The sequence below is a fragment of the Panthera tigris genome, chromosome A3 (genome assembly GCF_018350195.1).
Source record: "Panthera tigris isolate Pti1 chromosome A3, P.tigris_Pti1_mat1.1, whole genome shotgun sequence".
Lineage (NCBI taxonomy): Eukaryota > Metazoa > Chordata > Mammalia > Carnivora > Felidae > Panthera > Panthera tigris.
Window position 1 is genome coordinate 117,740,493 of NC_056662.1, and position 17,441 is coordinate 117,757,933.

A 17,441-nucleotide genomic window follows, 5' to 3' on the forward strand; every position below is an offset into this window, starting at 1 on the left:
AGAAACACACAAATCCACGACGTCTTTCCCTAAAAAATAAGAAAATTAAAAAAACAAAAAAAGAACGACAAGTAAAGATGTTTATTATAGTCAAGCACAAATGGGGCACCGGTCCTTGTCCACTCCTGGACTGCAGTGTCCACAACACCCCAAAGCTATGCAACTTCCCATCTTCCTGCCAAATGGCGGCTTCATCCTTGAGGAGGATCTGCTGGCCACCATGCCTGTCTAGGTAGAAAATCTCCCTGGCTGGGCTAAGGCAGATCAAGATAATCTTTAAGTCAGTAGGAAGACCTATGCAGTTCATGAAGCCTTGGCTTTTCGGCGTTGGGTCCCCCAAAGCAGAATGGAGACGGATAATGTGGTGGATCCCAGAATACCGAAGAACATAAGCAGGGAGAAGGAGCCCTGTGAATGACAGACCAAAAAAACTTCATACAGCGTTTCATCAAGGACTACATCCTAACAGCTATTTCTTTCCTAGCATACCAATCCCCTTACCCAGGGCAATTCTCTTAGAGTTTCCTTCTCTAGATGATTTGCATCAGTTCTGGTCTTATGGCTCTTCTTTCAAAGAGGTTCTTCCTTATGCATTTCTCCTATTCCTAATAAGAAGGCCTAATTCCTCACCTGGCGCATACACTTGTAGCCATGGAAGCCGTCAGCACAGACACATTGCAAGAGACCTGGACCATCAGGTACACAGGATCCATTCTCAGGACACATTTCTGGGAGCCAGAGAGAAACAGAGAAAATCACTGGATCTCATCATGTAGATTTCTCGAATATCGAGCTTCAACTTAGATTCATTCTCTCAATTATTTCTAGGTCAAAGTAGAAGAAAGAAGATTTCAGATAAACAGAACACAACAACAATAAAATGCATCTTATGACCTTTCCTTTCAAGGTGTTAGAGCTTCAGAAACTTGAACAAGAGGCACGTACGCAACTTTACTGTTGGACCTAAAATGGAGAGTAGACGTGAAGAAAGGCAGTTCCTAGAAGGATGGAAGTGAGACAACATACCTTGGTCCCCCGTGCTGTTGCAAAGGTTCCTTTGTCCTTGACAGGTTTGGTTGTTCATATAAAAGGTGACAGTATTCCAGGCATTAATACCTCCAGGACAGCTGACATCTTGTGGCAGTATCCTGAACACAACACAGGCAGTCACAACACACAGCCCCAAAATGCTGCGCTCACAGCACTGTCCCTTTTTGGTTCTCTCCCACACCCTGTACCCTTACTCACAGAGTCTGGAGCTGGGTAAAGCCACAGAAAATGTTGGCCAAGTCATCCTTGAGGGGGTTTGCTTGCAGGTCTCTGCAAAGCATACGTTGTTAGCACTGTGCTCTAGGAAAACACTCTACTTCCATTTACACATCTTCCTGGACTGGCAATCCAGTTCTTATTCTGAGTTGCCCACGTTCGACATTAATATTCAAACATCTTTTTAGAAGTTCATCCTTAAAGACTTTTCCCATCACCCTTTCACCACACTGGCCCTTTGGAGGGAGGATAACCAACCACTTACATGATGACAGCAGTATGTGCCTGAGGAAAGTTTGGACCAGGGTCCTTCAGAGAACAGTTCTGGAGATCCAGCCTGAGGAAATAATCAGTACAATTATGTCTCTCTTCTTCATTCATGGTAAACTAATACAACCCTTTTTACAGCTAATATTAAGTGAACACAGCTGTGTTCAGGGCCACACACTAGATGCTGTGGTATATGTTTTAATCTGCACTGTCCCATTGTCACCATTAGTTACATGTAGCTATTTAAGTGAAAAAAATTCAGTTTCTCATTTGCACTAGCCACATTTCAAGTATTCAGTAACCACTCCCCTTGTGATTAGTGACTACTGTACTGGAAAGTACAGATATGGACCAGTTCCATCATAGCAGAAAGTTTTATTGGACGGTGCTGTTCTCATCAGTATACCTATGCATCTGTGCATATATTGGAAGAAATTTGTTTCTTGTCTAGGTTAGTGAATCTCACATTGTATTATGATTCTCAGATTCACAAAGGGCCTTCAAATGGGAAAAAAAATGCAAGTCACATAAATGAAAGTCTTTTCCAAGTGCATTTTCTTTTCTTTAAGTGTTTATTTATTTTTGAGAGAGAGAGAGAGAGAGAGTGAGTGTGTGTGTGCAAGTAGGGTAGGGGCAGAGAGAGCAGGAGACACAGAATCTGGAGCAGACTCCAGGCTCTGAGCTGTTAGCACAGAGCCCGATGCGGGGCTTGAACCCACTAACAGTGAGATCATGACCTGAGCTGAAGTCAGATGCTTAATTTACTGAGCACCCAGGTGCCCCTCCAAATGCATTTTCTACCACAGATTGGAGATAAATTACTGGATGTTAAGGACCATGCCACATTATTTTTTTCTTCACTATCTATTGCTAGTTCCTTTATTTCTCAAATATTTACTGAGTACCTACTAACTGCAAAACTTGGGAGAATAAAAGAAAACCCTCAGTATCTTAGCTTTCAAGTGGCTTACCACATAGCAGAGGAAGACCATAACCAAAAATTTAAAAGCAATATAAACATTAAATTAAAATATGAAAGAAATCACAGAAAAGTATATAAATAATTTTAAGTGGTACAAACCCTAAGGATTAGAGGAAGTAAAAAAATGAGATATTACTCTGATATTTGGTAGTAGAGAGCATTCACAGAAGATGCTGGAATTAAAGGATGAATATGTTTTAATTTGGTGGAGGAAGGGCATTTCAGGTAAGGAGAGAGGCCTGAACAAAGAAAACAAAAGTGGAATGCTTTTGTAAGTAGGCAAGTCTGGCTGAAGCCAGACCCTTGTGAAGGATTTTAGTGGACAAATAATTGGGAAAAAATGTTGGGAAGGTGGATTGAAACCAATCTGTGGTGGTTTATGGTTTGAACTTTATCCTGAGGGCAACAGACAATTAAATTTTAAAAATGGAGGGATAATAGGGAAAAAGTGGTTTTCAGATAGTTTCCTATAAGGAAGTATTTAGGTAATTAGAGAAGGAAGAGAATGGAAGACAGATGACATTTATGATTTTGAAATGAGGGTGCTCTCAAGAGGAAATGCTTAATAGAAAGCTAGAGGTGCCCATGTGTACAGCTTGGAGAGGGCCAAGGATACTAAAAGAGATCCAGTTTTGGGAGACACCTGCGTGGTGGTTATAGCTGAAGTCATGAGAATAGGTGGAGCCTCAAGAGCGTAAAGGGAGTAAATGCAGATTAATGTTCATGAGGGATGAAAGAGGAATTTGCCTCAAAGACAAACTTGAATTAATTGGAAGGGAAGAAAATTCTGTTAGCATCGTGCCTTGGAGGCTAAGGGAGTCATTTCATGGAGACACACAGTGAATAATCCAGAGTTGAAAACAAACAAGAGAACAAAGCTTCTTTTAAAAGAAAGCCATAAAAGCCTTTTTTTTTTTAAGTGGGTAAAAATTATGACTTCTATGCAGTTTCAACTGCATAGAAGAATAACAGGGTTGTTTAACTAGCTAAAAATGCTACTAACACATTTAAAAGCATGAGAATCACACGGTTCATGAGTTCGAGCCCCATGCACTGTGGAGCCTGCTTGGTATGCTCTCTTCTCTCTGCCCCTCCCTGGCTCACTCTCTGTCTCTCTCTCTCTCTCTCAAAATAAACTTAAAAAAAATTTTTTTTTAAAGTGTGAGAATCATGGCTTGGATGACTCCAAAATAGGCACCAATATTTATCCCAATAGCCAATCAGGTAAGCCTTTAAGAATCCAGTTCCAGAACTCTTCCAGTATCCAGGGTTGTCTTCTCTCTCACCCCAGGATGGTGCCCTTCTGATTCAGGCAGCAGCGGGCCTGCAGCATTAGCTCCGGTGTCTGCTTACAATAAAGCGCCACTTCTGACAAATTTCGCACACTCCCTGGACACTGGATGCATATCTGCAGAGGAGAGAAAACGGTTAGGAATTCAGAAAGAAAAACCAAGAACAAGCAGGGGTCAAAAGTTAACTACCAGTACACTCTTCAAAATTCCTTTAACGATAGGTGTCCTATCTTTATGTTAAGTTTGACTAGGAGATGCATTTCTTCGCCTAGAGCCAGGAGCCAAATCAGCACACTAGAGACTTTCTGTACCAGAGCTCACCCAGGACAGGCCCTCGTCTTCGAGGATCACCATTCGACAATATTTATTATGCCCTATCCAGTGACTTCTCAATCTGACAGACCCGGTTTGGCCAGGTATAAAAGCACTGCAGGTATACAAAGAAGTCATCAAGCATTACAGAAAGTACAGTCCTGCCAGGGCACGATATACGGCATTCGCGCGTGACGAGCGTGAAGTACAGTCAGAGGACGCGTCGGTAGAAGAACAATTTACAATTATTCAAAAGAGCAAGGAGATCAAATTTTAAAGGTCCACGTCAGCAAGGCGAGGTCACTGGGGGACCTACGCAGCGTGAGTACACGGGAGCAGGAGCCGGCGGGGCTACAGCGAGGCAAGCCTCAGGGACGAAATCGTCGCCACCGGCGGGCTGGGGAGAGCCGAGAGACCAGGGCGGGCGAGCGCGAAACAAGGCTGCCCAGGAACTATGCTGCAGTCCGACCTCTAACTTGTTTCTGTACCTCGGGTAGCGCCAGGGCCCTTTTCGCGCCCACAACAAGGAGCACGGCAGCTGCCCAAGGCACCAGGTTCGAAGGACTACCCGGCCCGCGAGGAGCCATTTTTCGCTCCCTTTGTCCTTCTCAGCGCCTCGCGAGATTTGCGCGTGTGGCTCCGCCCTCCGCGGGTGTGGCCCAGTCGGCCCGAAGCGGGCTGGGGGATTGCTGCGGGTTGAGGAGGTCAGAGCTCTTTTCAGTGCGTCCCAGTCCCCGTTAGAGAGGACTGGCCAACCCCCTCTCCTTTCCCCCGTTAGCGAAGGCCTCCCAGCCGCCGCCCTCTCAGCTCCGCGTTCCTCGCTTCCGGATGCCGAGGTCGCGTCACCGCAGCGGCTTGCAGCTCCCGCCGCCCTCAGTAAACATGGCGGCGCCACGCGAGGCGGCCCGGGGGCGGGCCCCGCTGTCACTCAGCCGGCAGGTGGCAGGCCAGGCTTTGCCACCGCGGCCACACTCAACCGTGGAGACCCGGCAAACGGGGCGGGCCGGCGCCAGGGGGCCAGTGTCCAAAGGCTACCGAGAGTGGCGCCGAGGCAGGGAGGGGCGGGGCGAGTCGGCCCCCCTCGTGGAGGCGCGGGAAGATCTGAGTTGCGAGCCTCGTGGTGCTAGTGGTTAAGCCACCTCACGTGTGGAGGGAAGGCGGGAAGCCAGCAAATAAAGAGGGTAAGGGTGATGGAGGAGCGAAGAGTGAAGGGCAAACCCCGGCGGGAGGAGATGAGCCTGGGGACGCCCTGGGCACCCTAGCCCCGTCACCTCAGTCAGGAGACCGCGTGGCTGTCGGAGCTTGGTGAGGAGGGAGGGGCGGGACACGCGCTTCGCTGCCTTCTTATCTCCTTTGCCTTCCCAGAAAAACGGGCTGATGCTGATCACGAGAAAAACGACTGGACTCTCTTAGCCCTGGCTGAGCCACGGAGGTAAGGGAAAGGCGACCGCTCCCCGAGGGTGGCCCTGGGGAGCCCCGCGCCCGAAGGGACTGCGTGGTGCCTTTGCTGAGGGCCAGGCAAAAGCTCATCAAAGCTAACTCCTCTAGAGTGGCCCCCCGGGCTTCCCTTGCCCTTATCCACGGGCACGTGGACTCTCCTAAAAGGATTTACTTTCAGCTGGCGGCACGTTCTCTAAGTCTTTGGTAGTTACTAGCGTTTTAATGAGGGTACTAAACCCTTTCAGACCTTGAGGAATTCTAGGCACAAGGACAGATTTTGAAGGAATCTTTTTAAGGCAGTGGGTCCTGCGGTGGCCCCATTTGCCTTTTGTAGGAGTCCAGGCAGTTCAGCGCAGGCAGGGGTTGGGGGGGGTAGGGTGGTGTAAGTGATTCTCTTCCCTTTCTGTGTGTGTTATAGTTTTAAGAAGGGGTCTCACAGTCCACTATTTGTGCCTTGTGTGTTTCAGTTTTAGTGACACAACTCAGCTCTTACTTTTGGCTCCCACTGTCTCAGATGCGAGTCCATGGGCTTTACAATGGTGTAGAGTTTTTAGAAAGCCACTAACTCTCCTGTTCCTAGAATCAGAATCCTGTCTAAGGAACACTTCACTGGGTCAGGTTTTACCTGTCTTGCGTGCCTCTCTTCAGCCTTCTGGGAAGGTTCTCTGCACCTCATGCTAATAGAATTCTATCAAGAAGCTCCACCAATGTACCCCAGAAGTAGAGGGTCACCAGTTCTGTAAGTCTGTGTTCTAGTCTATACTGAGACTTTTTTCCTTTCTGTAACCGCTCTTTGTCACTAACCCTACATGTTCTTTTCTTTTTTTCTTTTTTTTTTTTTTAATGTTTACTTATTTGAGAGAGAGAGAGAGAAGAAAGCAAGCAGGACAGAGAGAGAGGGAGACAGAGGCTACACATTCTTATTTGCATACAGCAGACACCCTCTCTTACTCCTAGTATTTTTCATCACCTCTGTCATAGTCAAATTTGCCAAAGAGGAGCCACAGGGAATCTTTAGGTTAAACCAGAGGGACCTGGTGGGAACACTTTTTTGGGAACTAACATTTGAGACTCGTAGAACATGTGATCCAAGAGTTGCCGGCTCTGATTTCCTATCTTTGTTGGGTCCATGAGGTTCAGAGTTCAGGTTTGGTCTGTGTAAGGCCGTATCTTGCCAGCTAGGCAATATCTGCCCAAGAACACAGTGTGGGAGAACCATAAGACAGCCAGGCTGATCTTTCTCCTAGTGGGCAAGCACAGAAGACATAGGTTATATTAATGTGTGTCTAGACTAGTTTAAATCTAAACTTTGTTCTGCGAATGACTGACTGCAATTAATGTTCTGCTCCTACCCTGGTTCTAGGAATAGTAAGGATGTCCCCCTCCCCCCAGGTGAATCACCTGTCATACCTGCAGTTAGTGCTCTTTCTTTCTCCTTTGTTTTGTATTGTGCCCTGTAACCTTAGGCAAGTTATTTAACTTGTCTAACTCTGCTTCCTTGAGAATCAGAGAATGTTTGTGTAAAGTGCATAAACTGAGGCATGGTGTTTTAAAAGTGATAGTAATGGTTACTTTTTCCTTATTTATCATTATTGGAGTTTTTGAAGTTCATGGCATACCGCTGGGTTACAAAAAGTGAGATGCTTCGGTAAGAAAATGTAAAAAAGAGATACTGAAAACAACATTACCTGTCATCATTTAGGCTATCTAAAAATCTGACATGCTGTGGTATTTTCTCCATATCAGTGAGAATCTCACAGATATTCTTTGAAGACATTATGGTATAAATGAAGAGTGGCTGGATGGGAATCACCAGACTTGAGCTGTGATCTGGACTGACAATAATTAGCTCTGTGGTTTTTGGAAAGATCACTTGAATCACTGAGCCTCGGTGTCTTTGTTGGTAACGAGGGGTCGTAATAGTGATCTTTTAATATTCCTTTAAGTTTTGAAGTGTATAATCTTGTCCTTGTTCTGAGGATAATGCTATATTCTTGAGGATTAGTATTTTTTGTGCAGGAGTCAGAAAAGCAACTCTCCCATTTCTCTCAGCTCCTCCTTTGTAATTCTCTTTAGCACACAGTGCCAAGTGTGACTTACAGCGAAAGCCTAATCCAGCTAGGAATGCTGTTGAATGTGAGCTCCCTGTTCCCCATTCTGGAATCTCTAGGACTGAGCTAGAGTTTGGGGGCCATAGGGTGATAGGGCCATTTGGATCACATTGGTTCCTTAAAGCGGCCAGAACAAATAACTGCTGAACTTCACTTCACCCCTAATTCCTGATTTCACCTCCGCCACGTACAGAGCCAGACTCTCAGCTTCTGCCCAGCTCTAGACACACACAGCTTCTCCAGGCAGCGCTGCCTCTGAACAGGGATTACTTCTCTAGGTAGGTGTCTACCTCAGGAGGATAGGAGCACTCTCCCCAGCTGCCCTTGCCCCAGCTCCCTGGCTGATCTGCTTTTCTATAATCATAAGTTGAACTCCTGGCTCCAGCATGTTACCCTCTCACTTTTGAATTCTATCACTCTTCCCAGATCTGCTATTGGCTGTTGTGTTACAGGGAGGAACTGGGAGGTGGGTGGCAGGAGAGAGCAAAGTGGTTGGCCTGGGGATGCCTGGAATGGAGTTTGGGCTTCCATGAAGGTAATCTAACTAGGGATCAGGGCTAAGAAGGCGTCCTGTTAGGAAGCTGACACTAGGAATACGGGAGGTGGGGGCTGAGGCTAGGGGAAATAGAGGAAGCCATGCTGTTATTGGTCTCCATTTCTTCTTCCCTGCTGGGCTGTGGCGCCAGGTTGGGGTCTGCTGGCTTAGTACATTGTAGTGACTGGGTCTGTGCCTGCAGGTGGGGGCAGGGAAATTTTTTGAGAAGAAATGTGGGCTCGAGTTGATTTTTCTTTTGTTACTGGGGTGGAGACCTAAGAAAGTTTTTATATTTCTCAGCTGTGTCTGCCCAAAAGTCTTAGCCAAATAGTTGTCTCCTGGCTGTCTCACTCTGTTGCTTCTTTCCTCCCCTACCAAAACCATACCAGGACCTCCAGATCTCCAAGGGCTGTACAGAACTGGCTGGTCCAAGTTTGATGGTTGTTGGATACACAGGCCTTGAGGGCAGATGCGCATGAAGGCAAGATAGGCCTGACTAGGAGCTGATTCCTTTGCAACTCACCTTGGACAATGTCACTTGGTGGAGGAGAAGGACTGTGAGATCGTGGCCGGAAGCCAGGTTGTAGCCATTTGCCTGCCGTTGCCCAGCTGAGTGGCAGCCCAGAGCTCAGGAGCAGCAAGTGACTGTAGGTCACAGACACAGTGAAGATGAGTGTGGGGGTTAGCACCTCTACTCCCCTGCTTCCAACCTCAGACACAGACGTGGACACATCTGCCTTCTCCCTTGTGGACTATGTGGTGTTTGCCCTGCTGCTGGTTCTTTCCCTTGCCATTGGGCTCTACCATGCCTTTCGTGGCTGGGGCCGGCATACTGTTGGCCAGCTGCTCATGGCAGACCGCAAAATGGGCTGTCTTCCTGTGGCTCTGTCGCTGCTGGCCACCTTCCAGTCAGCTGTGGCCATTCTGGGTGTGCCGTCCGAGATCTACCGATTTGGGACCCAGTATTGGTTCCTGGGCTGCTGCTATTTCCTGGGACTGGTGATCCCTGCACACGTCTTCATCCCTGTCTTCTACCGCCTGCATCTCACCAGTGCCTATGAGGTGAGCAGAGAGGAAGGGAGGAGCACATAGGACCACCAGGGTCAGAGATGGAAAGGAGGAAGAGGGCACATACAAGGGATCTGGGTCCCTGGACCTTTTCTGCCTAATTAGAGCGATGGGACACATCATGTGTTTCCAAGTTCTTTCTGGGTGAAGTCAGGTGGGAGTGGGGAGAGAAGGAAGGTACTGTGAATGGAGGCCCAGAGTGGATAGGAGTTGAATATTCCCTCATGTTCCTGGATTTCTTGAGGGATGCTGTGTGTGAATTGTGGGGGTAGAGTGGGGAGGAATGCCTTTAAATATATAAAGATATCTACGATTATATATCTGTATCTGCATATTTCTATCTAGTATCTGGAGCTCCGCTTCAATAAGGCTGTGCGGATTTGTGGGACCGTGACCTTCATCTTTCAGATGGTAAGTAGAAATGAAGGTAGAATTTGAGCCTGGGATATGGTAGGGGGACCCAAACTCAGGCATTCTGAAGCACTCTGAGCTTCCTCTGCTCTCAGGCAGGATTAAAGGTCCTGCAAGGTGTCAGTGTCCCTGAAGCCACCAGAGGCATCCTGTTTCCTATTCCTTCTGGTTCCAGCACAGTCAGTATGGTGGCAGCAAGCTAAAATTTGGAAGAAGGGAAAGGAAAGTGAGCCTAGATGAAGGGAGGCCATTAGGAGCTGAGGTCCATCTTTTCTCCTTTCCGTACCCACCCTCATTTCCCCTCCCCCTCACATTCTCTTTTCCATACCTGACAGGTGATCTACATGGGTGTTGTGCTCTATGCACCATCGTTGGCCCTCAATGCAGGTGAGGAGTCACAGCCCCTGGCTGTCAGCCACAGCGGGCTGGGAAAACACCTTTGGGAGGGGCAGGTAGAGGAGAGTGTGCAGAAAAGAATCTGACCTTGGCCAGGGAGTTATTTCACTGCATGGGCCCTTGGCTTGTCTCTGCCGGAGGTGGAAGCACCTTGGTTCGCCTCACTTGAAAGCTAATCAGACATTACCATGTCTCGTCTGAATTGGTTAATCAGTACCTTTTGGTGGGGTTCGAACATTTTTTTCGATTATAGTGAATGATTTATTACATCCTTGATGACTGCACGTTTCATGTCTTACTGGGTTTTTTTCTAGTCTCTGGGAAACCCTCTTCTAGAGACAGAATTGTGGTTTTTACTTGTTTGCAGTGACTGGCTTTGATCTGTGGCTGTCAGTGCTGACCCTAGGCATTGTCTGTACTATCTACACTGCTTTGGTAAGTGTGGTGAATCTTAAAAGAGAGAGGGGGAAGAGGTCAAGTAAGGAGGGGAGATGGGAAGAAAAAGAAGGGATGAGGTAGAAATGTAGGTGGGGAGATGGGATGGAGTTTTAGAGTGGGATGAAATAATACGTAGGAGATGCGATAGGACTTTGGTGGGAAGTGGGACGTAGGAGAGGGGACGGCATACTGAAGGTAGGGGGTGGGGTGGGAATTAGGCCCCTGGTGGTATAGTGCCCTTGCTGGTGGTCGGGTGTCTTAATTTGTGGATGGTTTTAAAGACATCTGTGTCAGGTATGCTTTCTTTTCCCTGCAGGGTGGTCTGAAGGCAGTCATCTGGACAGATGTGTTCCAGACGCTGGTCATGTTCCTAGGGCAGCTGGTGGTTATCATTGTGGGATCAACCAGGGTGGGCGGCTTGGGGAATGCGTGGGAAGTGGCTTCCCAGCATGGCCTCATCTCTGGGATTGAGTAAGTGTACCCCTTCCCCTGGCTGGGGTCTGTAGTGCCTCGGAGCCGAGCCCATCCTAGAGCCTGAACTCAGGGCTGCAGTAAGCAGAGGACAAGCTGTGTAAGCCTTAGGTGGCAGCACTGAGATGGGTGGGAAGCTGGCACTGCAGAGATTGAGGGTGATCACAGGAATCTGGCTGGAGGGTAAGGAGGGGCAGGATGTTTTTGGTACTTGGAATGAGGCTGTGGGTTGGAGGGATAGAACCCTTCCTCCGTCTTGCTGCACCATCTCTTGTGTCCACCCGGTTCTTGCCTTCGGTAGCTCCTTGGCCCTTGCAGCAGCATCTGTGCTCTGCTTTCCTCTGACCCTCATTGTAGGAGTGCGAGGAAGGCTGAGACTGTTGGGGGCTATGCCACAGTGACCATTTGGCATCTGTTGCAGGCTGAATCCAGATCCTTTTGTACGGCACACTTTCTGGACGTTGGCTTTTGGGGGTGTCTTCATGATGCTCTCCTTGTATGGGGTGAACCAGGCTCAGGTGCAGCGCTACCTCAGTTCCCGCACGGAGAAGGCTGCTATACTGTGAGTGCATGGACAGGAAGACCAGGGAGCAGGGGCTAGAGAAGATGGTGGGACCCTGTTCTACGGGGCAGTTGGGGTGGGGGCATGATGCCAGAGCGCAAACATACCCATTGGGGTCAGGATACAGGTTTGCCTTTTGGAACTTGGGACATGCCTGAAGATGTCTATTAACAGTCTCTGTTTCCTTGGCACTGGTGTCTTGCAGCTCCTGCTATGCAGTCTTCCCTTGCCAGCAGGTGGTCCTCTGCATGAGCTGTCTCATTGGCTTGGTCATGTTTGCCTATTACCAGAAGTACCCCATGAGCTCCCAGCAGGCTCAAGCAGCCCCTGACCAGGTGAGAAGGCCTCCCTGGCACTTTTCTGTGCCCATGAGGGCCAACCTAGGCCTCCAAGAGGAGTGTCTGGTTGGCTGCAGAAAGGACTCCCATCCTGGGTAGGAAATGGATGTAAGTGGCTTTTCACTGTGGGATTCTACAATCTGGCACATGAGGGTCCCAGTTCCCAGTATCACCTAATCACAGTGCTCACCCTGCTGGGGTGGGGACCTACCTTTATTGGCTCACCACTATGCACCGTGCGATGCGCTTTGTTAGGAGCTGTCACGTACCCGGTCTCGTCTAATCCCCACAACAGCCTCATTTTATAGAAGGGAAAAAAGTCATCGGGGTGGCCCACATGCTCGTCACACTGCTAATTGGGCATGGCTGGGGTGCGAACTGTGTTCTGTCTCCAGAGCCCGTTTTTTTCTACTTCCTGTGGGTCACCTTCAGTGCTTAGCGCCCTTCTTAATCACCGGGTTTCCGTAGGCTGGCAGGGGCACATGTAGGGGGTTTCTCACATGTCTTGCCCTGGGGAAGGGCTCCTCTCTCAAGAGAGCTGTGCACTTCTGCTCTGCCTGCAGTTCGTCCTGTATTTTGTGATGGATCTCCTGAAAGGCCTGCCGGGCCTGCCTGGGCTCTTTGTTGCCTGCCTCTTCAGTGGTTCCCTCAGGTACCTTCTTTGACCATTTTCCTCAGGTTTGGTGCAGCTGATCCCTGCTTGACACAAGGTGACAGGTGGAGGAGGGGATCTCTCTGAGTTTCTCAATGTGCCCTTTTATCTGTGGATGATGAGGGACAGCTTATCTGTATAGGAGAGAGCATATCATCTTCCAGGAGATGCCCCCCTTTTGGTGAAGGGTTCTTCTTTTTACGACACCAGGAATTGATTCTACTTGATCAAAACCTGTACCCCACTCAGAAAAGGACAGGTGTCCTTGCCTTCCAGGCCTCTTCCTCGGCTGCCAACTGTGAGGATGGCTTCTGGCTGCATATGTTTTCTCCTGCCTTTAGAGTGCTACTCCCTTAGTAGGGCCCCTGGTGGTTTTGCCTCTCAGCTCCCAGAGTCAGCACAGCTCATCTTTTTCTTCCTTCTTTCAGCACCATATCCTCTGCTTTTAATTCATTGGCAACTGTTACGATGGAAGATCTGATCCGACCCTGGTTCCCTCAGTTCTCTGAAGTCCAGGCCATCATGCTTTCCAGAATCCTCGGTGGGATTATGCTTCCTCATCTATTCAGTTGTATTCTTTCTAAGACACACCTGAAGCACTGTCATCAGTCTGCTTGACGGCACCGGCTTTAGCCTTGGCTTGGCGCTTGCCACATGAAGCACACAACCTTGTTTATTATCTCAGGGCATTTCCTGGGAAGGTCTCTGAGTCCCATAAGCGTGAGGACCGGGTGGGAGGGACCTGGAGCTGGGGCAGGAGGTAATATGCCCTGTTTCCAGGGACACAGAGGTAGCGGTTTGGGGAAGGAGCTTTCCTCTACTTTTTCTTCTTTTAGTTCTATTTACTTACCTCTGCGTGTTTTCTCCCTTTTTTTCCCCCCAGCCTTTGGCTATGGGCTACTTTGTCTGGGAATGGCCTATATTTCTTCTCAGATGGGACCTGTGCTGCAGGTAAGGACTATGCAGAAAAGAAAGCAATTGTTAAGGGAGATAAGGAGGTGATTGAGATGGGAAGTTGAGGAATACCACTGATGTGAAGGGAATGGTATAGGGATGGGTGTCAAAAATTCGTCTTTGATGGACCACCTTTAGCTGTGAGTAGCCTTCTCCAGAGTCATTCCCAGGTCCTTGTTGGCTCAGACATCTGGGGATTATTTTAGCCTCAGAGGAGAACCCACAGCACATTTCCTTACCCATATGCCTTCTGGAATCCTGCATTCTAACATTTTCACGTAGAAGACACAGACCTGACAAGGGGGCCGCTGAGCCATTGGCGGGTGGCTGTACTCTACATTGGTGAGGCTGGGGGGGGGCCTCTGAGCCTGAATATTCTCTGTTATTTTTTTCTTCAACCCTATCCTCCGCAGGCAGCACTCAGCATCTTTGGCATGGTTGGGGGGCCGCTGCTCGGACTCTTCTGTCTCGGGATGTTCTTTCCTTGTGCCAACCCTCCTGTGAGTGACCGTCTGGCTCCACAGTCGTTTACAGGGGTGGGCCTGGGGAATGGCTTGGCAAGGCTCTCCCTGTGAGTTCTGGGAACTGGTGTGAAGGTTTGTTAGGGCTGGCATCATAACTGGAGAATGTGCTGTGTCTCTGGGCAGGGTGCCATTGTGGGCCTATTGGCTGGACTTGTCATGGCCTTCTGGATTGGCATTGGGAGCATAGTGACCAAGATGGCCTTTGGCGTGGCACCTTCTCCCTCTAATATATCCAGCTTTTCCCTGCCTAGTAACCTGACCACCGTTGCCATGACCACACTGATGCCCTCAACCACTCGCTCCAGGTGAGTTGGGGTTCACTCACTTTCTACTTGGGGAGAATAGCTCATTTTTGAGGGGTTTCCCAGGGGCCTTGCTAAGGGATGGACCACCAGAGTCCTCAGGGCAATGTTGAGAGTTGGGTCCCAAGACCCTAGGACAGTATAGGTGGGTGGAGCCAGGTCCCTGAGGAATGCCCTGTCAGTAAATTGCTAACTATCCTTATTCCTGTTCTCCCCAGGCCTACAGGACTGCAACGGTTCTACTCCTTGTCGTATTTATGGTACAGCGCTCACAACTCCACCACAGTCATTGTGGTGGGCCTGATTGTCAGTTGGCTCACTGGTGAGGGCGTGTGGGATGGGGGCACAGAGAAGCAAGACAGGCTGAGGGAGGCTAATCAGGGAATCTGGATTCTGGGGTAGAACTGACCCTGCCCTCTGGGCTCCTGGGTGTCTAACAGTCAGACTTCTTGGCTGAGCTCTGGGAGGTTGGCAGGGGCTGAGGACTCAGAGCCCCAAGAACAGATGGCTTATTGGGTGTGCACTTGTTACGTGGTAGGAGACTCAGAAGTGCCTTTGCCTTTGCCTTCAGGGGGAATGCGGGGCCGGACCCTGAACCCTCGGACCATTTCCCCAGTGTTTTCAAGACTTGTTGACCTCCTGCCCCTGTCTTGTCAGAAGCGACTTCACTGCAAAAGCTACAGCCAGGTAGCAGTTATGTTGCCCAGATTATACCCTCCCTTACCTCTCCAGATTATTACCAGACCTTCTAGGTTTCCTTCCATCCCTTTCCTTTCTCCCCAGCAACCCTGATTGTTTGCCTGAACCTGGACCGTCCCCCAGCAACCCCCCGGCTTCTACCCATGGGGGAGTGCTGGCTTGGTGGACAGAAGGGTCTCAGCCCGGAGAGGTGCCCAACATGCTGGCCTTTCCTTTCTCCTGCCTCCCTGCTCACCGTGTGCTTTGCTTCTCCCTTTCTCTCCCGCCGCCCCTTGCTGATCTCCCTTCCAGCAAGGATCAAAGCAGTGTCTCATCCCCTTTGGTCTGTGTGTTCTCCAGGATCTCTCGGTGGATACCCCTGCGTTTCCAGAAAAGATGAGTAATGGGATGTTGAAGAATAGCAGAGACAAGGAGGCCATGGCCGTGCCTGAAGAAGGTTCAGCCCACCAGGGGAGCAGCCCCACCTTCATCCTGCAGGAGACCTCACTGTGATCTGGGCTCGGGTCCCAGTCCCGGAGGCAGCCTGTAGTATAGTGATGAGTTATGTGATGCATAATGCAGAGACAATCAAGGACTAGATTACCTAGCCCACCAAAGGACCTTGTTCTTAGATGTTTGGGCTGCAGTAGAAGCCATCATAGCGTGGGAAGTGTGAGGGCAGGACAGGGTTTTTACTTGTCCCTTGACAGTCTATTCTCTAGAAGACCAGGCTTGCAGTGGACAGGATTTTGCTAGCGAAGGGTATAGAAGCAAATCCTCTGGGGAGTGGGTAATGGCTTCTGATTAATCATCATCAGGATCCTTTGAAGTGAATAGAAACTGCAGTGCTGGTTATCACTGTTCTGGGGCCTGATTTGACAAGGTTGGCCATGTTTACCATTAAATACAAAGCTGCTTTGGCCAGCTGTCGCTTCTCTTGCAGTCCTATTTTGAGCATAGTTTCTGTCAGCCACAGAGAGCCCGTGACTACTTTCAGGTTGTCTGTGACACCGAGGCTGCTCTCATTCTTACCTGTCTACCTCCATTCTTGAGGCAGAGGGTTAGTTGTCCCCAAGAGTCCTCTCAGAACAGACCGGTACGGGGTGCCTCGGTGGCTCAGTCAGTTGAGCGTCTTGACTTTGGCTCAGGTCATGATCTCGCGGTTCATGAATTTGAGCCCCACATGGGCTCACTGCTGTCAACGTGGATTGTGCTTTGGATCCTCTGTCCCTCCCCTGCTCATGCTTTCAATTTCTCTCTCAAAAAAAACAAACAAAAAACATTTAAGAAAAGATTAAAAAAAAACAAAAAAGATCAGTACATTCATCTCCTTTGCATAAATTTGGGAAGCTTTCTACCTTGCTGCCCGCACCCTCCACCTATGTAATGGGCACTTGGGGACGGGACAGATGTAGATCCAAAAAACCAGGGCATGACCAGGTCCACTGTGGAGTGTGCCACCCACCTGGCACACCACCCTAGTGTCATTTTGTTGTTTGTGCTCGTTTCCTTTTGGAGTTTCTTGCCCACATATCTTTGTTCCTAGGAAATAAAAGCTTAATGGGCCTAGAATCGGGGTTCCTGTACTATTTGTTCACAGCTGCTCTGGTTCACCCCAGGCCCGTCCATGGCAGTGATAAAGCCCCTTCTACCCCTGCACAGACTGGCTGTCATGTCTTCAGGGAGCAGCATTGTGCTTATCTGGGTGGAAGATGCACACTCCCTCTGCTGCTGTTCGTTCCCTGCAGCTCAGTCTGTCTCCTGTCCCACCCATCTTGTCCTTGACTGGTACAATCACTGCTGCTCAAATTTTCACTTTGGGGGCTGTTGGGAGAATGCTGCTACTTGCTGGGTGGTGTTAAGCCTGCTTGAGGTTGTCTCTCTTCTCTGCCCCTCACCTGCTTGTGCTCTTTATCTCAAAATAAATAAACTTAAAAAATAATAATAAAAATAGAACATTGGAGCTGGACTCTTGTGAAGAGCACAGCTCAAGCCCATGCACCCTAGGCCCTCGGTTGGCCTGGCCTTGTCCAACTGCACAGAAGTAACTCTGCATAAGCTCTCCAGGCCCCTCAGGCAGATCTGTGGACAGTTTCAAGAAATGCCAAGTTGACTGCCCTGAGGTCTGCCTTCTTGATAGCCCCTCTACCTGGGGGCAAAGGGGGTGCTGCTCCTGGCTGACTACCCCCACGCACCAAGCTATCAGAGTTCTAGATCTAACCAGGCTCTGCTTTGTTCATTTTCAACATGTTTATCCATCACCTACATGCAAGGGCGTTAAAGTTGGCCGCCATTTTGCATCCAAGAAAATGACTGTGCCACCTCAGGACCCTGCACCAGGTGCCACCATTATTTCAAAGTTGCCTCAGTCCAAAACCCTTGCATGTTAGCAGAGAAAAGAGGAAAAACCACAGGATTCAAAGGTTTCAAGGATTATGA

The 17,441-nt window shown here is 49.1% G+C and overlaps 2 protein-coding genes across 7 annotated transcripts; one reads left to right on the top strand and one right to left on the bottom strand.

Annotated features, from left to right (window-relative positions):
- Positions 1-58: 58 nt before the first annotated feature.
- ATRAID (all-trans retinoic acid induced differentiation factor) lies at positions 59-4,915 on the bottom strand. Its single transcript, XM_007088910.3, has 7 exons — positions 4,611-4,915; positions 3,805-3,926; positions 1,532-1,603; positions 1,249-1,320; positions 1,027-1,148; positions 631-728; positions 59-408 (listed from the first exon to the last, which is right to left on the bottom strand). The coding sequence occupies exons 1-7, from the start codon at positions 4,707-4,709 to the stop codon at positions 304-306; spliced, it is 690 nt and encodes a 229-aa protein (XP_007088972.1). The 5' UTR covers positions 4,710-4,915; the 3' UTR covers positions 59-303.
- Positions 3,982-16,178, top strand: SLC5A6 (solute carrier family 5 member 6). Of its 6 annotated transcripts, none has more exons than XM_007088905.3 (18): positions 3,982-4,443; positions 5,488-5,554; positions 7,867-7,951; positions 8,598-9,270; positions 9,622-9,687; positions 10,023-10,074; positions 10,451-10,518; positions 10,838-10,992; positions 11,414-11,554; positions 11,760-11,889; positions 12,456-12,544; positions 12,973-13,085; positions 13,428-13,495; positions 13,912-13,998; positions 14,146-14,327; positions 14,543-14,646; positions 14,896-15,014; positions 15,363-16,178. In XM_007088905.3, the coding sequence occupies exons 4-18, from the start codon at positions 8,878-8,880 to the stop codon at positions 15,513-15,515; spliced, it is 1,920 nt and encodes a 639-aa protein (XP_007088967.2). In that variant the 5' UTR covers positions 3,982-4,443; positions 5,488-5,554; positions 7,867-7,951; positions 8,598-8,877; the 3' UTR covers positions 15,516-16,178. The 6 variants fall into 6 exon arrangements, with proteins under 6 accessions (XP_007088967.2, XP_007088964.2, XP_042838232.1 ...); XM_007088902.2 differs by lacking the exon at positions 3,982-4,443 and adding an exon at positions 5,070-5,303; XM_042982298.1 differs by lacking the exon at positions 3,982-4,443 and adding an exon at positions 5,070-5,303 and having other exon boundaries at positions 14,896-15,011.
- Positions 16,179-17,441: the final 1,263 nt, after the last annotated feature.